The sequence below is a fragment of the Lactuca serriola genome, chromosome 2 (genome assembly GCF_051521515.1).
Source record: "Lactuca serriola cultivar US96UC23 chromosome 2, Lser_US96UC23_V15, whole genome shotgun sequence".
Classification (NCBI taxonomy): Eukaryota; Viridiplantae; Streptophyta; class Magnoliopsida; order Asterales; family Asteraceae; genus Lactuca; species Lactuca serriola.
In genome coordinates, this window is record NC_136409.1 from 35,487,482 (window position 1) to 35,512,505 (window position 25,024).

Genomic DNA, 25,024 nt, shown 5'->3' on the forward strand with positions numbered 1-25,024 from the left:
CCATCTATGTCCTAGAATCGACTTAAACATTCAATCTTATAGATGTAAGAAATCTGCCCACACCACTAGACAATGTGTATTCATCCTTTTATAGATATATTATGGTTTTTATGTAACTTGATTTTATTATATACATTGTTTATTATTTTTTTGTTACACATATTAGGGAAAAATAAACATGTCACTGAATTTTATGTCTTCTACTATGTTACCACAATATTTTAGTGATTGTGATGAAATACAATCAATTTTAAAAAGAATTTTATCTTGACCCTGCATTGTGAGTTTATCATCATCATCATCATCATCTCATAGACATTAGAACACCATCAAATATATCTGAGCATGCATTAATATCAACTATCTTTACAAATAATATTTATAACCTTGAAAATCACATAAACATACATGATGATACAAATAGAATCAAAGCATTATATTTTGTAGGGATATATGCTTAGAAAACCGATGCAGTTACCTTACGAAACAGAATTAAGATTTGTTTCCCACAAAGTATTGATGAGCTACATAAGGAAATAGCGTGGAATTTGGTGATGATAACCATTAGAGATGATGGTATTGTTCATGAGATTTTTTTTAAGTTGTTGTAGAAATAAGTTGGATTGATAATATAACATAATAATCTAACATAATAAATGAAAATCAATTTTACCAAATATCATGTTCTCGTTGAATTTGACACATGTTATTTTTTAAAAAATTTTGAATTATTTTTTCCACTTGTTATTTTCTTAAATTTATTTTAGTGAGATTTATATATGTAAAGTAGATCATTTTATTAAATTTCATAATAACTGTTTTAAAACCTTCTAAATATCGTACATTGTTATTCAATTACTTACTTTAGTTATTATATTCTTTTTATTTATGTAAAATTATTACTATAAAAAATATATGATACTTATAATTTTACACTAAACTTTTTTTATAAACCTATATAATACACGGATCATACACCTAGTGTTTTATAAAAGTAGGTTCGTTTTGAATGGGGCTCACCGTCTTTACCATTTCTTGTGGTTTATTTTCATAACAACAATATATATTTTAATTTATAACCCTTACATGTTACAAGTTTAAGCCTTCATTTTTATCTCATTTTATTTATATATTTCATTATTAAATAATAAAACTTTTATCCTTATTATATATCACATAGATTAAATGTTTCAAAATATTTATTTATAATTTATGTATTATTTTAAAAAAGTATACCAATAAATAGATATTATAAATACCTTCAAATATATATTAATATTGAATATATTCCAATATCACACAATTACAAGATAAACTGAAAACCAGAATACAACATTAATTAAAAAATTACAATACAAATAAAACACTTAAATAACAACAATAATGCATCAACATTATGTCCAAAGGCCTAAGAAACATATTTGAATGTGGATACATGTGTCGAGCTATTTGGAAGATGAAACCACTTCGCACCATATTAGGATTTGAAATAGGAGAAGTTGTAATATACTTTGACAACTCATCAAAGTTATTCTCCCAAGTTCCACAAATAGACTTTTTCCCTACCTTAACATGAAAAGAAACATCAACATTTATACTATTTTTAATATCTTAATTATTGTATATGTTTCATTGGAAGTGTTGGTACATGAAGTGGACCTTGACAACTAAGTGAATATTTTTGTTTTGATTGTGATATGTTGAGTTGATGTAAAGAATAGATTGGACGTGGACCGGAGATAAATTTTTGACAGTAACTTGGAATGAACGGAATCTGATGTGCCTTGCATCACAACAAAATAGTTATCTCATTTTTTTATTAGATAATATCTTTTGTTTATATTTTGTTTGTAAAGCGTGCTAGGTGTGGATGTTGGTCCGCGATACTTATCCATGTTCTAGTGTCTTGAATGTACTTCTCTAGTCTATAAATAAAGATGATAGGTGTATGTTGAAATCTGTGACTCAAACGTAATCACAAATATCTTGTAATGTTCATCTGAAATATAAGTTATAGTTATTCATAGAACATATGTTGTTCACCATGTATTAACTTTAAGTCTTGCATGCAAGCTTGGTAAAAATTCAACGAAGTTATTTATCCTTGCTTTATACAGTTATTATGTAAGGATGGTTCATATAATCTCCATGATATGTCATGTTAAATTTCATATTTAAATTATATTTGAGCTTTTAAAGATCCATCTAAGTTAAAAATTAAACATCATGTAATCATATTTCTCAAACAAGTTGCCTCTCTACAATTGGTTGATTTTTATTTTTTTTCTAAAAACTTTATTATTACTTTTTAGAAAGAACTTGATTAAAAAAACTTTATATACCACTTAACTAATTTTTCAAAATTTAGGGAGTTATGGCATAATATTACCTTTACATATATCTAACAGTGTTGGTAGCTCGAATTGAGCTATGATATTTTTTGTAAGTTGTTAGGTCTCGTAGATTGTATATGTTGCGTCAAGTCTGTATGCAAATCGTTTTTCAAGTCATGTATTACTTAGTCTTTGCTTTCTATATGTGATATGGTTGTATGCATTTCATATATTTGTTTATTACTTAGGCTGACAATTTATGCTGTTGACTTAGGTTTCTTGACCTCATTGGTAAGGCCCTAACGTACTCTTCTCTCATGTAATATATATATATATATATATATATATATATATATATATATATATATATATATATATATATATATATATATATATATATGTAAAGAAAGTAAAGAACACTAACAATTCTCAACTTGAACAGTTTATTCACTATAAACCAGTTCGATCAAACATTTACTTATATCAGAAACCTCTCTACAAATATACTCACACTCGAATGTTTACATGAATCTCAGAAAACTCTATGAAAGAATATATTCTAGATTTACACATGAACTCTAAACTGAAACCCTAACTTGAGAGAGAAGAGAGAATCTGAATTAGATGATATCTATCGACTTACATACAAATCCACAAACAAAACACAATAAATATGCCGGGTACATAGCTCCATAGAGCAATCCATAAACCTTCGTGCAAACCCGGAAACCTGTATGAAGAATACACAACACACCCAACACAAATATAAAATATATACAACTTACCCTCTTAAGAATTAATGACAAGTTTGACATAAAGGATACTTATTTAAACCTGTATGTAATCATATTTCTCAAACAAGTTGCCTCTCTACAATTTGTTGATTTTTATTTTTTTCTAAAAACTTTATTATTACTTTTTAGAAAGAACTTGATTAAAAAAACTTTATATACCACTTAACTAATTTTTCAAAATTTAGGGAGTTATGGCATAATATTACCTTTACATATATCTAACAGTGTTGGTAGCTCGAATTGAGCTATGATATTTTTTGTAAGTTGTTAGGTCTCGTAGATTGTATATGTTGCGTCAAGTCTGTATGCAAAACATTTTTCAAGTCATGTATTACTTAGTCTTTGCTTTCTATATGTGATATGGTTGTATGCATTTCATATATTTGTTTATTACTTAGGCTGATAGTTTATGCTATTGACTTAGGTTTCTTGACCTCATTGGTAAGGCCCTAACGTACTCTTCTCTCATGTAATATATATATATATATATATATATATATATATATATATATATATATATATATATGTAAAGAAAGTAAAGAACACTAACAATTCTCAACTTGAACAGTTTATTCACTATAAACCAATTCGATCAAACATTTACTTATATCAGAAACCTCTCTACAAATATACTCACACTCGAATGTTTACATGAATCTCAGAAAACTCTATGAAAGAATATATTCTAGATTTACACGTGAACTCTAAACTGAAACCCTAACTTGAGAGAGAAGAGAGAATCTGAATTAGATGATATCTATCGACTTACATACAAATCCACAAACAAAACACAATAAATATGCCGGGTACATAGCTCCATGGAGCAATCCATAAACCTGCGTGCAAACCCGGAAACCTGTATGAAAAATACACAACACACCCAACACAAATATAAAATATATACAACTTACCCTCTTAAGAATTAATGACAAGTTTGACATAAAGGATACTTATTTCAACACCCCCCCCCCCCCACAAACTGATCATTAATTCATAAAAATTTTATTAACTTTTAAAAACATCAATCATACCAAGGCGATTAGAAATATATTCATGCTGTGAAATACTCAACGACTTTGTCAAAATATCTGCATTTTGATTTAAAGAACTAATTTTATTTATTTTCAAAATTCCATTTTCAACCTTTTCACGAATAAAATGCAGATCTATTTCAAAATGCTTAGTCTTTTCATGAAATACAGGATTTAGAGCTAATTTAATAGCTGACTCATTATCACAAAAAAACATTAACTAGAGTTAAACCATTAATACCAAAGTCAAACAACAATTTTAAAATCCAAATTATTTCACAAGCCACAGAGCCTAATGCTCTATATTCAGAGTCAGTTGAAGAACGAGAAACAATATTCTGTTTCTTACTTTTCCAAGATAAAAGCGAATTCCCAAAATAAACTAGAAAACTAGTAACAGACCTGCGACTAAATAAACATTTAGCCCAATCTGCATCTACATAAGCAATAATATTCATAGAATTATCCTTTGTTATATGAATACCCTTACCTGGACAACTCTTTAAATATCTTAGCAATGTAAATGCTACTTTTAAATGTGACATATATGGTTTATGCATATACTGGCTCAAAATGTGAATAGCATACGAAATATCTGGGCGTGTCATAGTCAGGTAAATTAATTTTCCAATTAGTTTTTAAAATTCAGTGATATTAACAACACAATCAGAACTATCCAAATCTGACTCTCTTTTGGTTCAACAGTTTTATTAAGATTTGAAACAAAACATAGATTTTCTTTATCCAGTAAGGAATAGTTAACTGTTTTTTCGATACCAAACTTATGTTTTCCTTCCACAATATAGTCACTAAATTTAGCAGGCAAATTTACAGTACGACCAGATCTAGTAGCCCTAATAGATTGACCACTCTCACGAGAATTTGTATTATCTTGACCGCTTTCCTCAGACATTGAAGAAGGACTAGGAAACGTCTCACCAGAAGAAGGCACATGTGCCTCCCCAGTCTGGTTGCTGACATCAAAGAGATTAGTCTCATCCAGATATTGGTCTGCACTAGCACCATCCAACTGATGGCCCTCTCTTAAGCTATCTACACTAGAACTATCAAGTAAAGAACTAGAATGCAAAGAATCATCATAGGAAAAAGGATCACTAGAGCTCAAAGGAACATTATATTTATTTGTAAGTGAAGAAGAATTGAGCTTGAAAGGAAAAACAGACTTATAAAATTTAACATCCCTGGAAACAAAAACAAGATTTGAGTCAAGACTAAGAACTTTATATCCTTTTTTATCAGAAGAATAACCAAGAAAAATACATTAATCAGCCCTTTCAGAAAATTTGTCCAAATTATTTAATTTTGTTGTAAAACATAAACATCCAAAAACTCTAAGTCTATCCAAAATAGGAGAAGATTTGTAAACCAGTTCATAAGGAGAAGCACCTTTTAAAACAGAAGTAGGATTTCTATTAATTAAGAAAACAGAAGTTAAAACAGCCTCTCCCCAATACTTGAGAGGTAAACCTGATTGAAAAATTAAAGACCTAGCAACATTTAAAATGTGTCTGTGCTTTCTCTCCACAACTCCATTTTGTTGTGCAATGTGAACACATGAAGTTTGATGCATAATATCTTTAGATTCAAACAATTGTCTCATCTTATTATTTAAAAACTCAGTCCCATTATCTGACCTAACTGTTTTGATTTTAACTTCAAATTGATTTAAAAGAATATTGAAAAACAATAAAACACAATCATAGACTTCATCCTTTGATTTTAACAAATATACCCAAGTAGCTTTAGTAAAATCATCCACAATGGTCAAGAAATATCTAAATCCTTTGTGACAACCCAAAATTTCCATTGTACGAACATTATCTATTCAATAGAAGCTAGTCCAGTTTCTGTAAATTTCAGACTTGTCCGAACAAGTTTGTGTACATTAGGGTTTACGTTTCTAGACGTATCAGGAGAGTGGATGCTCCTGTAATTGTGAAACTTGAACATTTTAAGTTTCATAATGTTATAGTCCGACTTCTGGAATAAAAATATTTTCTGTCAAATTATTCCAGGACTATAAATAGATTTCTGAATTTAATTAATTCATATTTCACAATTCCAACTAGAGAAAAGCCAATTCTCTCTGAAGGATCTTTGGGTTTTCATCCCGGATTGTGAGTCTACTTTCCTAAACGTGTTTTAATACTTGTTATATGCTTTATAACATCAATTATATGTCCAAAATACAAGATCCGTGAGTTTACCGCCCAAGAACGTTCTTGGGGAGTAAACTCCAAAACGGAGCCAAATGGCTTCCTAGTCCCGATTCCTTGTTAGACAACTTGTTTAGGGGTTAGGGTATGATCTTTATGGACCAAAAAGCAGCCAAGAAACACAAGTTATTGGAGTTTACGGCCAAGGAACCTTCTTGGGCCGTAAACCCCTTTTTAAGGGACAAACATGCCCTAACTTGCCTCCTTGAGCCTTAGGACTTTAACCACTAGTACTTGTGCTTGTTTTGGACTTGAAAACACTTCAAAATGATAGAATTTTAGGAGTTTACGGCCAAGGAAAGGATCTTGGGCCGTAAACCCCTCTTTCTTATGTTAAAAATCATTCCAAGCACACCTTAGGCCTTAAGACAATTTACCTTGCATACTTGGGACTAGAATGGAGTGTAGAACACATAAAAACCACTCCTTGAAAGGAGTTTACGGCCAAGGAACATATCTTGGGCCGTAAACTCCATGTGAAGGCACAAAAGTGTGCCTCTTGTCCCCATTAGCCTTAGATAAATTCATGGAAGCCATCCTTGATGTTTAAGAGCCTCAAAACAATTAAAAGCCATCACCCCATAGGAGTTTACGGCCGTAAACTCTAGGGTGAGAGGACTTTAGGCCGAAAACTCCACCATGGAGTATTCTAGAGCCTTAAACTACTTCATGTGTTATTCCAACAATGCTAGGAGTGTTCTAGGATCAAGATAGCACCATAAAACACCCAAAACCACCCTTTGAGGAGTTCACGGCCATAAACCCATGAGTTTACGGCCTTAAGCTCCAAGGTGTGGGGTTTGTTGGGTGGTGAACTCCTATGCAAGGCCATTTGATGTTTCAAACCCTTTTGCCTTGTCCCGTAGCAACTTAGATGCAACCATTTGAACCTTAAACACTCATAAGAGTGTTTACATGTTCCTAATTGTGTTAACTTACTTTGTTAAGTTATTATGTGGCTAATTAGTTATATATATGCTTATTATATGATAACTAGGCTCGAACGTGTGAACAAGTCTCCGTTTGACACTTAGCACGGTACCCGATACATCAATTCAAACGACTCACCACAAGTGAGTTCATACCCCTTGAATCAACCTTTGAAATGATTTTAAATGTTTTACATACTTTATGGTGGGGGATACAAGTCAAATACTTATAGTTATTGCTTCAATCACATGTGATTGCATTTAATCACATGTGATTAATAACTAGGAAAACAACGATTTTTACCACTGTTCAAACTGTTTATCAAATTGTTTCACTTCAAATGTTTTACAAACTCTTTTTAATTATCAAATGCTTTTATTAAACTTTTTTTTACTTCTTATAAATTGCATGCCCATATATGTATATATATATATATAAGTAATGTTTAAAAGGCTTAGGAAGGCCATCCGCCCTATTTCCTTTTCGCGCACTGAGATGTGGTCTGGTGGGATTTCGGGTGACCATCCGAAGGTCGTTTCAACATTAGTTATATATCATATATACATGTATAGACATAAAAGTACTTCCATATTCATATTTATCAGTACATCAATAGTTAGTTACCATCGGGGTAACACAATACATATACATATACTAGAAACAATACATGTACACTGATGCTAGAAACAATACATATACATATACTAGAAACAATACATATACATATACTAGAAACAATACATATACAATGATGCTAGAAACAATACATATACATATACTAGAAACAATACATATACATATACTAGAACAAGAAACAGTACATATACATGAATACTTTATTATTGTGATTTAAATCGGAGCATGACTTAACTGTCATGGCTCGAGTTGTAGCCAGAATTCTCTTGAAGGGAGAGCGTGAGTTTGCGTATAGATCTATACTGGATTGACAATCCTACACCTTGCTGCTAGCTACAGCCGGACCTGCAGGTCTGCGGGTGCCAAACGTCATTCCGTTATTACGACCATTCATTTGTCGTTGTTACTAGTCGATAGTATGGTGCAATTTATCACGTAATGCCTTAATATAAATCCGGTTTAAGGTAGTTAGTACAACAGTAGTTCTTATAATACAAGACTACAGTACTACAATAATTTACCCATTACATATTTTTAGTGATAACCTCACTTAAACGTTTATGTACAAACTATATTCTGTTAAATGATAGTTACATTTGGGAAATTACACACTTTTACATCAAACGAGCATACAAAACAGTTAAGCCTTGGTAGAAGGCTACTTTAATAGAAAATATAGGTTTTTCTGAGAGATTCAAACTTTTACAAACAATTGCAAACTTTTACATACATTTTACAAACTTATACTTGATACATGTTCAAACACTTTTGAATGACAAATACCGACACTAAAATACTTATGAAATCACCAGCTTAATGCTGATAAACTCTTCCAAAATAACTTGTATTCTCAGGTCATCAGTAGACAGGTACCGAGGCCAGCTTTTGAGAAGATGGAGCGCATTCAAGACTCATCTTATTACTTTGATATACGTTATTTTTGGTGTCTATAATGTACAGAACACGCTTGTATTAAAATTATATATTTAATGCAATGGATGATGTTGTTTGCTTATTTACATTTACTGTGTTGTGATACTTACATGACGTCCTCCGCCCCAGAACGTTTCCGCCGTTCTTGGTTTTGGGGTGTGACAGATTGGTATCAGAGCATTGTTTATAGTGAATCAAGTGTATCAACCCATAAAAGATATACTAAAATATAAACCCATTTGGGATTAAAACACTCTGACCAAGAGTCTATACTTAAAATACTAAAATATTTAATTAAGTATACTAGTCTACATTCATACTAAAACCAGTGTCACAACGACAAGAACAAAAGTATTACGATTGTTAAATATCACAGGTAAGCTCGGGGATATATGGTCAGTCCTGGGAATGGCATAGCCGGATCAACTATGCTGGTCCGAGGAGTGATTAGCATATGCCCTAGAATGGTTGTGATGTGTTAACAAGTCTAAAAACTTACCAACAATACCACAAGAAGATTCAATAGAACCTAAACTTAAAATACTATAGGTGTATTTTGTACTACCAACTACTTGTATACTATATCTTTATACCTCTCTTCTCGCGTAGATTTAGATGGCTGGATTCCATCACGGCGACCCGTACTTTCCAAATGAAGGCAACGCAGGATGGCTCGAAGCGAAGTCTAACGATGAACACCCAATTCCATTGGATGATCATCAAGCTGAAGGCTTCTCAGATGGATCGGACTCTGAGCCCGAAGACAACAACCTACCTCCAGTAGGTCAAGCCCCGAACAACAACCCTCGACCAGCTTTTCTAGGTCCCACTCCCTTGTGGGTAGATAACTTGAATCGCTGGAGTGACGAACAGGGTCAACCCTTACCATACTTTGGGGACCGAACCTTTTACAACGTCAGCGATGGCGGCTCTGCTGACCGAGCTCTACCTGTCCTTATCCGTAGGATATCTCGTAATGTCGAGCAAGGTCGAGCAGCCATCGACCGAGTCGTGGAGATTGATGCCAACTCTGGTGTCAACACAGTCCGCATTCGCCGTCTCGAAGAAGATATGGAACGGACCCGGAGAACCAATGAAACTCTGCAGCAGCGTCTGGTTGCCTCTCAAGCTGAGGTCATGGAACTTCGAGCTCGTCAAAGGGCTCATGAACGACACCTTCAAGAGGTGGTACGTCAAATGAGAGACCTCAGGGTTCTCCCGAGGAATACTCATTGCCGTTAGATGATGTATGGTACATCATTATCTTTTGGGCTAAGGACTAGTCTTTTAACATCTGTGCTCTAAGTAGCACTTATCTGTAAAATATTCCTAACTTTCAGTACTCTAATTAGGAATCTAAGAACTGTCAAACTTTCTGTATGGTATGATGTAAGACCTACTGTTAGGTCAATTTTCATTGAACTCGTTACATCAGTAATACCAGTATTATTGACAACTACCTACTCTGGGGGATGAATCTTTACATTTGGATTTCCCTACACATCTTTCTGGTTATGAACACAAACACTCATTCAATTGTTGGGCCATGGTTAGTTAGTCCATGTGTCATTCGCACATTACTTACAAATTGATTCTTACCATTTTTCTCATCTTTATAAACTTATAGTTGAAAGATGCCTCCTCGCAAATCTCCCAGGACTAGGAATAATCCAGCACCTCCACCGCCTCCTCCACCTGCGGTCATCGATACTGTAGCTCTGAACGCTGTCGTAGCTGCAGCAGTGGCAACTGCCATGGCTCAGTATCACTCATCAGATGCTAGCAGAGGTGGAACCCCGGTTAACTCCATTCCGGTTGAAACTCCTGTGCGCTCGAGAGAGTGCTCTTACAAGGATTTCACCAACTGTAAGCCGAAACCCTTCCATGGGACCCGCGGAGTCATTGCTCTTTCGCAATGGTTCGAGAAGACTGAATCTGTCTTCGAAATTTGTTCTTGCCCTGCTGCGTGCAAAGTCAAATATGCCGCATGCACCTTCGAAGGGAAGGCACTGACGTGGTGGAACAACCACGTTAAATCTCTAACTCTCGTCGTGGCCAACGACATAGGCTGGGATACGATGAAAGACCTCATGATTGAGGAATACTGCCCGAGGGGCGAGATCCAGAAATTGGAACAGGAGCTTTGGAGCCTGACCATGAAGGGCACCAACATTATCGCTTACACTGCCCGGTTTAGCGAACTGGTGGCCCTCTGCCCTAATATGGTTCCCACTGAAGGGAAGAAGATTGAAAGGTACATATGGGGGCTAGTTCCTCCGTATCAGGGGAATGTTGTATCATCAAACCCCGCTACCTTCGACAGTGCCAAGCGACTGGCATAGCGACTCATTGACCATGGTGTCAAAACCCCTGCAACCACAACAACCCTAGCCATCTCAGAACCATCCAAACCCGCTGACACCAAGCGGAAGTTCTGGGATGACAAGAAGAGGCAGCGAGCTGCCAAGAAGCAGCAAATTGTGGCTGTACATGCCGCAGTAACCCCTGCTACTACTGCTCCAACGAAGCAGTATGCTGGAAGTTTGCCGAAGTGCAACAAATGCAACTTCCACCACAACGGCCCCTGCTGTGAAATGCAGTGCTCTAACTGCAACAGGAAAGGACACACCGTCCGTTTCTGTAAATTCCCGGCGCAACCGATCACGCAAGTCCCTGGCTCTGGCGCGAGCCCAACTTGCTATGGATGTGGCGAAATAGGCCACTATAAGAGGGACTGCCCCAAAGCAAGAAATGCTGGAGGAGCAGGGAGGGTACTAGCTATAGGCCACGGGGAAGCAGTCGCTGACCCGACAGTGGTGACTGGTACGTTCCTCCTTGATAACTCCTATGCATGCATTCTGTTCGATAGTGGAGCGGAGCGAAGCTTTGTAAACCACAAATTTGCTCGCATGCTTAAACCACAACCACACGCACTTAAAGAACAATTCACAGTAGAAATGGCTAATGGCAAAACAGAAAACACCAGTAGCATATACTTAGGATGTATCCTAACCCTAGATAACCATTCATTCCCAATCGACCTCATGCCGGTCTCAATAAAAAGTTTCGACGTCATCATCGGCATGGATTGGTTGAGTCTACATCGCGCCGACATCATGTGCTTCGAGAAAGCAGTCCGACTAAACCTTCCGTCTAACGAAACTCTTATAGTCTACGGCGACAAACCTGGTGCGAGTCTTCGCATTATATCAAGTATTCAAGCACATAAATATCTGCGCAAAGAATACCACGCATTCCTTGCTCACGTCGTCGACACGAACCTCGAAACGAAAGAACTCAAGAACATTCCTGTAGTGAGCGACTTTCCCGACATTTTCCCAGAAGAACTACCTGGATTACCTCCGCAACGACAGGTCGAGTTCCGTATCGACTTAGTCCCAGGAGCTACCCCAGTAGCCAAGTCGCCCTACCGATTAGCACCAGCAGAGATGCAGGAACTATCTGGTCAACTTAACGAACTACTCAGCAAGGGCTTCATAAGACCAAGCTTCTCACCTTGGGGAGCACCGGTCTTGTTCGTTAAGAAGAAAGACAGATCATTCCGTATGTGTATCGACTACAGAGAACTCAACAAACTGACGGTCAAAAATCGTTACCCTCTACCTCGCATAGACGATCTATTTGACCAACTGCAAGGGGCGAACTATTTCTCCAAAATTGATCTAAGATCCGGATATCACCAGTTACGAGTGCTAGAGGAGGATGTTCCAAAGACAGCCTTCCGAACTCGTTACGGACACTACGAGTTCGTGGTGATGCCATTCGGATTGACCAATGCGCCAACAGTTTTCATGGACCTGATGAACAGAGTATGCCGACCTTACTTGGATCCGTTCGTCATCGTTTTCATTGACGACATCCTGATCTACTCCCGAAGTAAGGAAGAGCATGGCGATCACCTCCGACTAGTTTTAGGAACTTTACGAACGGAGAAACTTTATGCGAAGTTCTCGAAATGTGAATTTTGGATCCGAAGAGTCGAATTCTTAGGACACGTGGTAAGCGAAGAGGGAATCCACGTGGACCCATCCAAAATTAAAGCCATTGAGAACTGGTCAGCACCCAAGACGCCGACAGAAATTCGTCAATTTCTAGGTCTTGCTGGCTACTACCGCAGATTCATTCAAAACTTCTCCCGAATAGCGAAACCTCTTACAACCCTGACCCAGAAAGGCGTGGCCTTTGACTGGGAAGAGAAACAAGAAAGAGCGTTCCAAACGCTCAAACAAGCCTTGTGCACCGCGCCAATACTATCTCTCCCCGAAGGGATAGACTACTTCGTAGTCTATTGTGATGCTTCGAACCAAGGGCTTGGGTGTGTTCTGATGCAACGAGGTAAGGTCATCGCCTACGCCTCCCGATAGTTGAGGACACACGAAGTTAACTATACGACACACGATCTTGAACTGGGAGCAGTGGTGTTTGCCCTGAAGATATGGAGACATTACTTGTATGGAACGAAGAGCACTATCTTTACTGACCCCAAGAGTTTACAACACATATTCGATCAGAAGGAGCTCAACATGAGACAAAGACGGTGGGTCGAGCTACTCAGTGATTACGAATGCGAAATTCGTTATCATCCGGGTAAAGCCAACGTAGTAGCAGACGCCCTGAGTCGGAAAGAATATTCTGGTCGCAAGGTCAAGTCACTATCAATAACAATCCATTCACACTTGTCTAACCAAATTCAGGCGGCCCAACTTGAAGCCATGAAACCTGAAAATGTGACGAGTGAATCCCTTAGAGGAATGGACAAGAATTTAGAAGCCAAGGGTGACGAAGCCTTATACTTCATGGATCGGATCTGGACACCGAAACACGGTGGTTTTCGAGACTTAGTCATGACCGAGGCGCACAACACTCGGTATTCCGTCCACCCAGGTTCAGATAAGATGTATCTGGATCTTAAAAAGCTATACTGGTGGCCTAATATGAAAGCAGAGATTGCTACCTTCGTAAGTAAATGCCTTACTTGCGCAAAGGTAAAGGTCGAGTACCATAAGCCCTCTGGTTTACTGCAACAACCAGAGATTCCAGAATGGAAGTGGGAGCGGATCACTATGGATTTCATAACCAAGTTGCCCAAGACGACGGGTGGACTTGATACCATATGGGTCATCGTTGATAGATTGACCAAGTCTGCTCACTTCCTGCCTATCAAAGAAACCGACAAGATGGAGAAACTTACGAGAACATACATTAGGTAAATCGTACGACTACATGGTGTACCTATATCCATTATCTCTGATCGAGATAGTAGGTTCACCTCAAGATTTTGGCAATCACTGCAACATTCCCTAGGAACAAGGCTGGACATGAGCACAGCCTACCATCCACAGACTGACGGACAGAGTGAGAGGACAATCCAGACTTTAGAAGATATGTTGCGTGCTTGTGTAATTGACTTTGGAAAATCATGGGATACTCATTTACCCCTCGTCGAATTTTCCTACAACAATAGTTATCACACGAGCATAAAAGCAGCACCATTTGAAGCTCTCTACGGCCGAAAGTGCAGATCCCCTCTGTGCTGGGCTGAGGTGGGTGATACCCAATTAGCGAGAGGGAAAGCTTTCGACAGTACTCTCACTGGTCCGGAAATCATTCGGGAAACGACAAAGAAGATCGTTCAGATTCGTGAACGATTGAAAGCCTCTAGAGACCGACAAAAGAGCTACGCTGATAAACGCAGAAAACCGTTGGAATTTTAGGTGGGAGACCGAGTCCTTCTCAAAGTCTCACCCTGGAAGGGCTTGATACGCTTCGGTAAGCATGGGAAGCTTAATCCTAGGTACATAGGGCCTTTCGAGATTCTCGCAAGAGTCGGCCCCGTAGCTTACAAACTTGATCTACCCGACACACTTCGTAACGTACATTCTACATTCCACGTATCTAACTTGAAAAAGTGTCTGTCCGACGAGACTCTCGTAATCCCACTCGAAGAGATCGAGATCAACGAGAGCCTCAACTTCGTGGAAGAACCTGTAGAGATCATGGACCGTGCGGTCAAGCAGACAAAGCAAAGCCGTATCCCGATCGTGAAGGTTCGCTGGAACGCCAAGCGAGGACCAGAATTCACTTGGGAACGCGAGGATCAGATAAAACTGAAATATCCTCATTTTTTCGCTTAGTTATTTGTAACTTCTTATTTACTTAAATTCTAATTTCGGGACGAAATTCCTTCTAACGGGGGGATGATGTGACAACCCGAAATTTCCATTGTACGAACATTATCTATTCAATAGAAGCTAGTCCAGTTTCTATAAATTTCAGACTTGTCCGAACAAGTTTGTGTACATTAGGGTTTACGTTTCTGGACGTATCAGGAGAGTGGATGCTCCTGTAATTGTGAAACTTGAACATTTTAAGTTTCATAATGTTATAGTCCGACTTCTGGAATAAAAATATTTTCTGTCAAATTATTCCAGGACTATAAATAGATTTCTGAATTTAATTAATTCATATTTCACAATTCCAACTAGAGAAAAGCCAATTCTCTCTGACGGATCTTCGGGTTTTCATCCCGGATTGTGAGTCTACTTTCCTAAACGTGTTTTAATACTTGTTATATGCTTTATAACATCAATTATATGTCCAAAATACAAGATCCGTGAGTTTACCGCCCAAGAACGTTCTTGGGGAGTAAACTCCAAAACGGAGCCAAATGGCTTCCTAGTCCCGATTCCTTGTTAGACAAATTGTTTAGGGGTTAGGGTATGATCTTTATGGACCAAAAAGCAGCCAAGAAACACAAGTTATTGGAGTTTACGGCCAAGGAACCTTCTTGGGCCGTAAACCCCTTTTTAAGGGACAAACATGCCCTAACTTGCCTCCTTGAGCCTTAGGACTTTAACCACTAGTACTTGTGCTTGTTTTGGACTTGAAAACACTTCAAAATGATAGAATTTTAGGAGTTTACGGCCAAGGAAAAGATCTTGGGCCGTAAACCCCTCTTTCTTATGTTAAAAATCATTCCAAGCACACCTTAGGCCTTAAGACAATTTACCTTGCATACTTGGGACTAGAATGGAGTGTAGAACACATAAAAACCACTCCTTGAAAGGAGTTTACGGCCAAGGAACATATCTTGGGCCGTAAACTCCATGTGAAGGCACAAAAGTGTGCCTCTTGTCCCCATTAGCCTTAGATAAATTCATGGAAGCCATCCTTGATGTTTAAGAGCCTCAAAACAATTAAAAGCCATCACCCCATAGGAGTTTACGGCCGTAAACTCTAGGGTGAGAGGACTTTAGGCCGAAAACTCCACCATGGAGTATTCTAGAGCCTTAAACTACTTCATGTGTTATTCCAACAATGCTAGGAGTGTTCTAGGATCAAGATAGCACCATAAAACACCCAAAACCACCCTTTGAGGAGTTCACGGCCATAAACCCATGAGTTTACGGCCTTAAGCTCCAAGGTGTGGGGTTTGTTGGGTGGTGAACTCCTATGCAAGGCCATTTGATGTTTCAAACCCTTTTGCCTTGTCCCGTAGCAACTTAGATGCAACCATTTGAACCTTAAACACTCATAAGAGTGTTTACATGTTCCTAATTGTGTTAACTTACTTTGTTAAGTTATTATGTGGCTAATTAGTTATATATATGCTTATTATATGATAACTAGGCTCGAACGTGTGAACAAGTCTCCGTTTGACACTTAGCACGGTACCCGATACATCAATTCAAACGACTCACCACAAGTGAGTTCATACCCCTTGAATCAACCTTTGAAATGATTTTAAATGTTTTACATACTTTATGGGGGGGGGATACAAGTCAAATACTTATAGTTATTGCTTCAATCACATGTGATTGCATTTAATCACATGTGATTAATAACTAGGAAAACAACGATTTTTACCACTGTTCAAACTGTTTATCAAATTGTTTCACTTCAAATGTTTTACAAACTCTTTTTACTTATCAAATGCTTTTATTAAACTTTGTTTTACTTCTTATAAATTGCATGCCCATATATGTATATATATATATATATATATATATATATATATATATATATATATATATATATAAGTAATGTTTAAAAGGCTTAGGAAGGCCATCCGCCCTATTTCCTTTTCGCGCACTGAGATGTGGTCTGGTGGGATTTCGGGTGACCATCCGAAGGTCGTTTCAACATTAGTTATATATCATATATACATGTTCTAACAACGCGAATTTTCAAACAAATTTTTCATTTTTAAAATATAATTATTTCCATTCAAAACAAGGCATAAATAGTTTAAGTATTCTGTCAAATACAAATATTCAAAATCCCAAGATCATAAAAGCATTCTTCAGTGTGTAGCGATCACGCCGGCGCCTTCCCACGGTCCTCGCTAGTACCTGAAACACATACATAACAACTGTAAGCATAAATGCTTAGTGAGTTCCCCAATATACAACTTACGCACATACGCCTTTCCAGGCCCTGACCTTCCGGTCATCAACACCACGCCTTCCGGCCCATAACATATTCGCCTTCCGGCCCATAACATATTGCCTTCCGGCCCACATAACATACATAGCACATATAACAAATATCTTACCACATATAGCATACATATCACATATCGTATCTGACCTTCCGGTCACACAGTCAAACCCTTCCGGGTACAGTATAGTGAGAAGACTCACCTCGTGAATGCTGAAAGCTAGCAAATCCTGAAATCACTCGTGCACAATCCGACGAGCTACAACCTCCCTATAACATCACATATCTCATTAACACATATATCTTCTAAGTGTGACTATCCCTAAGAAGTCAGACTTAGGTCAACTCTGGTCAACGGTCAACGGTCAACTCGACCGGACTCGGCGAGTACCATGGCGACTCGGCGAGTCTAGATGTCCTCCCCAACTTCCCCTGATGTTCCCTTTCTACTCGTCGAGTATCCCTCTTGGCTCGACGAGATCCTCGTGGAAGAATCGCGGGGCCACCCCGACTCCACTCGCCGAGTCTGAAGAACAGCTCGACGAGTTCCAGACAATCTCCAAGCTACTCGCCGAGTCTGTTCATCGGACTCGGCGAGTCCATGCCATGCAGTCGATCAAACTGCTTCCTGAGATAAGTTTTGTCCCGAAATACACAAGCATGGGACCTTCTGGACCTCTAAAGGTCCTAAGACAGGGTTATAGTCGTTTGGGTAACAATATACTAATCCATCTAATCACCAATTGGGTTCCATAAACCCTAAATTCATGCACACATCAACAATACAGAAAGAATCCGAAATATTACCTGAATATCGCACTCTCTGAGTCCCCAAACCGCAGAACTCGAATCCCTTACTGTTCCTTTAGCCAAGACTCTTCTCCTCCTTGCACAACAACTCTTCTATAATCAACAATGGCCTATAATCCTTGCTCCAGATGCACACAAACGATTTAGGGTTCTTCTCAGTAGGCTAAAATGAACAATGACGGCCAATGAGTCCTTTTTATACGTCCCAAACCTGAACGGTTAGGGTTTCCGCTAAACAGCGTCGACTCGCCGAGTCCATATCTGGACTCATCGAGTCCAGTCGCGATCCCGCGACCAAGTCTGCGATCCTACTCGGCGAGTCTAGGCTCCAACTCGCCGAGTCCCCTCTTAAATCACCCCAAAACATAATTTAATAATACCTGAGATTCCGGGCTGTTACACATGTATAGACATAAAAGTACTTCCATATTCATATTTATCAGTACATCAATAGTTAGTTACCATCGGGGTAACACAATACATATACATATACTAGAAACAATACATGTACACTGATGCTAGAAACAATACATATACATATACTAGAAACAATACATATACATATACTAGAAACAATACATATACAATGATGCTAGAAACAATACATATACATATACTAGAAACAATACATATACATATACTAGAACAAGAAACAGTACATATACATGAATACTTTATTATTGTGATTTAAATCGGAGCATGACTTAACTGTCATGGCTCGAGTTGTAGCCAGAATTCTCTTGAAGGGAGAGCGTGAGTTTGCGTATAGATCTATACTGGATTGACAATCCTACACCTTGCTGCTAGCTACAGCCGGACCTGCAGGTCTGCGGGTGCCAAACGTCATTCCGTTATTACGACCATTCATTTGTCGTTGTTACTAGTCGATAGTATGGTGCAATTTATCACGTAATGCCTTAATATAAATCCGGTTTAAGGTAGTTAGTACAACAGTAGTTCTTATAATACAAGACTACAGTACTACAATAATTTACCCATTACATATTTTTAGTGATAACCTCACTTAAACGTTTATGTACAAACTATATTCTGTTAAATGATAGTTACATTTGGGAAATTACACACTTTTACATCAAACGAGCATACAAAACAGTTAAGCCTTGGTAGAAGGCTACTTTAATAGAAAATATAGGTTTTTCTGAGAGATTCAAACTTTTACAAACAATTGCAAACTTTTACATACATTTTACAAACTTATACTTGATACATGTTCAAACACTTTTGAATGACAAATACCGACACTAAAATACTTATGAAATCACCAGCTTAATGCTGATAAACTCTTCCAAAATAACTTGTATTCTCAGGTCATCAGTAGACAGGTACCGAGGCCAGCTTTTGAGAAGATGGAGCGCATTCAAGACTCATCTTATTACTTTGATATACGTTATTTTTGGTGTCTATAATGTACAGAACACGCTTGTATTAAAATTATATATTTAATGCAATGGATGATGTTGTTTGCTTATTTACATTTACTGTGTTGTGATACTTACATGACGTCCTCCGCCCCAGAACGTTTCCGCCGTTCTTGGTTTTGGGGTGTGACATCCTTCTACAGTGGTCACTCTATAAGGACCCCACATACATGTTGACTAACAGGAAAAGATTCTCTAGTTTGTTTTGCTTTATGACACACATCACAAGGAGGAAGAATATCATTTTTAAAATTAAGTTTTTGTTTTAAGGAAAACAAAGCTTGATCAGAAAGATGACCAAGCCTATTATGCCAAGTAAGTTTAGAAACACAACAAAAAGATGAGGAATTATTAACCCTAAAAGAATTACCTGAAGGTTCACTATTCATGTAATACAGACCTCCAGACTCACTACCATTCCCCACCATCTCCTTTGATTGTAAACCCTGAATTTTACAACCATGTTCATTAAAAATGACTTTATAATTACTATCCTTACAAACTTTATGAATAGACAACAAGTTTACATTGAAGTCTCGAATAGCAAAAACATCAAACAAAGTTAAGGAGTTAGACATATTCATGTTACCAATCTTTTCTATTTTAGCAGAAGTACCATTAGGATGACTGACAAGAAGATTCAATTGTGACACATCCACAGTGTCATGAAGAAGAGATTCAGAAACAATCATATGTTGATTTGCCCCTGAATCTACAATCCAATTTTGAGAATTAATAGAAGAATTAAAAGCTTGGAATAAGCAAGTACCTGCCATATTAGCACTAGCAAATGCTTCCTCATTACCTTGCTTATCATTTATAAGTTGCAAAAACTTGATGTATTGCTCCTTGGTAAGTTGATGAAACTTAGAATCTCCAACATAATCAGTAGAATTAGGAGCACTAGAACTCCCAGAAGAAGATGTAGCAAAATTAACAGAAAAAGAGTTTTGATTATTAAAGTCATTTTTCTGCTTAAAATCTTTTGGATATCCTATTATTTTGTAACATTTATCAATTGAATGACCTTTAATACCACAATTCTTGCATTGAACAATTTGACTCTTATTTTTATTAGAACTGTTGGAGTTAAATCTATTGTTAAATCTACTATTGAAAGCAGTAGACTGAGACTTAGATAAAGCCTGAGACGACTGAAGAGAACCTAAAGAACCATTTCTTTGGAGAGACTCTTCTCTAGACAATATAGGAAAAGCAGATTTTACAGAAGGTAATGGTTCCATAAGTAAAATATGACTCTTGACCTGACTATATGAATCATTAAGACCACTAAGAAACTGCATAAGTTTCATGAGATTAGAGTGGTCCTTTTGTTTAACAGCAGCTTCACATGTACACTCAGTGAGACTAGTAAGACCATCAAATTCTTTTCAAAGAGTGTCAAGTCTATTAAAGTAGTCTGAAAGAGAAATTCCATTTTGTTTAAAAGTATTTATTTTTTGATGAATATTAAAAACAACAGACCTATCTGACTTGTTATAAGTTTCAAAAAGACTATTCAAAATATCCTCAGCTACATCAAAATAGGCTTGACTCTGATAAATGGAATCAGAAATAGACGACAAGAGCCAAGAACAAACAACCGCATTGTCCCTATCCCATTTAGTTCGTTTAGATGCATCAACATCAGATTTCTTACAAGTTCCATCAACAAAACCGAGTTTATTTCTAGCCTTAAGGGCTCTAGACATAGAACTTCTCCACAGTCTAAAATTCTCATTACCAGTTAGTTTTATTGTAATAATTGTTGCAGCAGCATTATCAGAAGGATGGACAAATAGAGGATCATCAAAATTAATTTGATCATCCTTTCCACTTCCACTAGGAGGATCAGTAGAACCAGCCATAACAACTGATTAATCACAAAACAAACAACAGGAACCAACTATCAAGAAGGAGAAATGAAACAAAAACATATTCGAGTATTGACTTAAAGTCCAAATGGTCACCACGTTTGTCGGGGCCCAAGACAATCAATACCAATTCAAGAAAATCATGAAAAACAGCCACATATAGAAGCATACAAAGAAAAACAGCAATAACTGGAGTACTCAAGACATCTAGAATCTCTCAAACATAATATGAAAAGAATACAAGAAGAGAACAAGAAATCCCTCATAGTGCTATAGTGACGAACTCTTAAAAAATCGACTCTATTTGTCCGTTCCCTACTTAGGGTTTATCAGTGGTGAAATCCGACCCCTAAAGAGTTATTTCAGACAGATAGATTAATCGACTTGTAACAGCCCGGATTTCCAGGTATCATTATTGATTTGATTATTTTGTGTTTTGAGAGGGGACTCGGCTTTAGCAGGTCCAGGAGACCCCATATGACTAGCTTTATGTCCATCCTTTTGAGTTAGAAGCTAGGGTGGTCATATTAGAGGTTGTTTCCCCAAAATAAGCCTTGTACGCATTGCATGGCAACCAAGACTGAGACTTTACGTGACAAATAAGCTTGGGAAGGCCAGATCTATGAATGGATGGAACGGATCTGACCGCTAAGGCCAGTTTTAGCTGGTGCATGGCATGGACTCGCCGAGTCTGATGAACAGACTCGACGAGTCGCTTGAACATTGTCCTTGAGGACACCCAGTGTGTAGTCCTGACCGAGTTATGGGCGACTCAGTGAGTCGCAGAGAGTTGGAAAGGTTTTGGCAGATGGTCGAGTCAATCTGGGACTCGCCGAGTTGTTCTTGAAACTCGGCGAGTTGAGTCGGGGTGGCCCCGCGACTCTCCCAGGTGGAACTCGTCGAGTCAGGGGAAGCACTCGACGAGTTAGAAGGGAATCCTATGAAGTCGGCGGATACGTCTAGACTCGCCGAGTTGCCCTTGTGCACTCGCCGAGTCCGGTCAAGTTGACCGTTGACCGTTGACCAGAGTTGAACCATGTTTGACTTCTTAGGGATAGTCAAACTTAGAAGATAAAGTGTTAATAAGAGATGTACGATGTTATAGGGAGATTGTAGCTCGGCGGATCGAGCACGAGTGACTTCGGGATTTGCTAGCTTTGGATATTCACGAGGTGAGTCTTCTCACTATACTTTACCTTGAGTAGGTAATCAGAGTTATGTGTTAGTGTATGTATGCTATGTTTATGCTATGTGTTATACTACATTATTTCTATGAGAATTCTGATGTGCATGATTACAGAGTTGGAACCGGAAGGTTCCTAGAGTCAGAACCTGAGGGTTCACAGAGTTGGGTGCACGGACCCATAGAGTTATAGCCTCGAGTGGCTAATATGTGTTCTATGTGTGGTATTTTGGGGAACTCACTAAGCTTCATGCTTACAGTGTTAGTGTTGTGGTTTCAGGTACTAGCGATGACCGTAGGAAGGCGCCGGCTTGATCTGTACACACGCAGGGGACTTTTGTTATGTTTTATGTGATCTTGGGATTTGTATGATACAGATTGGAATTTGAAACTTAATGTTTTTATGAAATTAATGGGAAGTGTTCTTTTATATTGCGAAAAATTATTTTGAAATTCACGGTGTTACAAGTTGGTATCAGAGCCTTGGTTTGAGGGATTCGAATACACCTTCGGGCGTATTTGAACTCAAACTGAGGATTTGAGATATATTTTCAAAAAGAGTAAAGGACTTTTGAAAAATGCAGAGCAAGAGATGTGTGTACGATCAGTCAGCGCCCGAACGGTGATTTCCCAAAATACCTTTATATATTATGTATGATGTATTCGCATGCTAGAGTAGGCTAGGTATTGCTATAAGGACTAGAGTGGCCTGATTTGTGATGCCTTAGCCTAGGGAGAGGTGAGCTGCTATGAGATGATTGAGAGTGAGTAGGTAGCGGCGAGAGACTTATGAGAGATTTATTAGAGAGTGGTCTACGCATGATAGAGTACTTGAGACCTGGGATCCGAAGAGGAGGACTTGGAATGTATTCTGGTGCGGTGTGGACAGTAGTATTGGGCCCGTACTACTGGAAGCACCGGAGCGGTGTGCAGCCCAAGTAAGAATCTTTGGAATGCCAAGAATCAAGGAAGAAAGAGTTGACGAGTGTGAGCATACTCGTGGGGATTTTAATTTATCGTATGTTGTATTTCAGAGGTAGATCATGGTGAGGACACGTTTGATGCCCGAGAGCAGCGGTACCAGTGAGGAGGAGATCCGCCGGATCATTTAGGAGGAGGTGGCTGCGGCCATCAGGGCAGAGATACCGGAGATGTTTGGGTCTATAAAGACCACATTGATCGAGACGTTTGATGAGCATTATGCCGCTCTTTCTGAGGCTGCTGCGGCAGCGGCTACCGCAGCGATTGCTGCTGCGAGGCCGCAGGGTGGGGATGCGTTGCTGTTCCGAGAGTTCAGCAACACAAAACCACCAGAGTTTGATGGTACTCAGGACCCAGTGGCAGCCATGAGGTGGATATCTGATATCGAGGGGTGTTTCTTCACTTGCTCGTCTCCTGAGCATTTGAAGGTCCGGTTCGCGCTGAACCAGCTTCGCTTGGGAGCGAAGGACTGGTGGAAGTTTGTGACGGCGCACTATTCGCCTGCTGAGATTTCTACGGTGACCTGGGAGAGGTTCACCACCATGTTTCGGGATGAGTACGTTCCCTAGGTGGAGAGGGAGCGTTTAGCTCAGGAGTTTCTGACCCTCAAGCAGGGTACTGAGTCTGTTACAGCGATCACGAGGATGTTCCACGAGAGGGCGATGTTCTGCCCTGAGCACGTGTCCACTGAGCAGGCACGTATGAGCCGCTACTTGAGCATCTTGAGGCGGGATATTCGGGAGTTCGCTGCGAACTCCTCGTACCGGACATTTGCCGAGCTTCAGGCAAATGCCCGGAAGAGGGAGATCGAACTTGAGACTCAGGCCAGGGAGGAGGCGGAGTCTCAGGGGAGGGATCGGCGACCGGCACAGTCGCAGCCGGCCGCCAAGCGGGCCAAGCCTGCTGATCCCAGACCAGGGAGCCAGAAGAGCCGCACTTGCGGAAAGTGCGGCAAGGGTCTTGACGGAGTTTGCCGAGCAGGGTCTTGCTACAAATGCAGCAAGGAGGGGCACATGGCCAAGGACTGCCCCAAGGGGTTTGCGGTGTGTTTTCACTGCAACCAGACCGGACACCGGAAGGCCGAGTGTCCGCAGTTGCGCGGAGCATCTCAGGGGTCTGCTCCTGCCGCCATCAGAGCTACAGAGAGTCAGCTTGTGAAGGTCGAGGCGCCGAGAGCTCGAGGAAGAGCCTTCCAGCTGACTGCGGAGGAGGTCCGCGCTGCGCCCGATGTTGTGGCCGGTATGTTTCCTTTCATGTATTTTTTTTTTTGATGATGAGATATTATGCTTATATTGTATTATGCGTAGGTACCTTCCTTGTGAACTCTGTACCTGCTTTAGTGTTATTTGACTCGGGTGCGAGTCGGTCTTTTGTATCTTTGGC

General features: G+C 38.8%; 1 protein-coding gene across 1 annotated transcript; it reads right to left on the minus strand.

Moving 5' to 3' along the window:
- Positions 1-4,789: 4,789 nt before the first annotated feature.
- Positions 4,790-21,471, minus strand: LOC145089159 (uncharacterized). The gene is made up of 7 exons (XM_079027638.1): positions 21,089-21,471; positions 20,640-20,971; positions 20,373-20,597; positions 20,131-20,315; positions 19,974-20,049; positions 5,566-5,832; positions 4,790-5,406 (listed from the first exon to the last, which is right to left on the minus strand). Exons 1-7 carry the CDS (start codon positions 21,469-21,471, stop codon positions 4,790-4,792), a joined length of 2,085 nt encoding a protein of 694 aa, XP_078883764.1.
- Between the last annotated feature and the right edge of the window lie 3,553 nt (positions 21,472-25,024).

Coding starts and splice junctions, on each gene's coding strand:
- LOC145089159 (XM_079027638.1), bottom strand. CDS start 21,471: ATGGCTGGTTCTACTGATCCTCCTAGTGGAAGTGGAAAGGATGATCAA. Junction 20,598..20,639: donor TGTTCAATGCAAGAATTGTG/GTATTAAAGGTC, acceptor ACAAAATAATAG/GATATCCAAAAGATTTTAAG. Junction 5,407..5,565: donor TCCTACTTCTGTTTTAAAAG/GTGCTTCTCCTT, acceptor CTGATAAAAAAG/GATATAAAGTTCTTAGTCTT.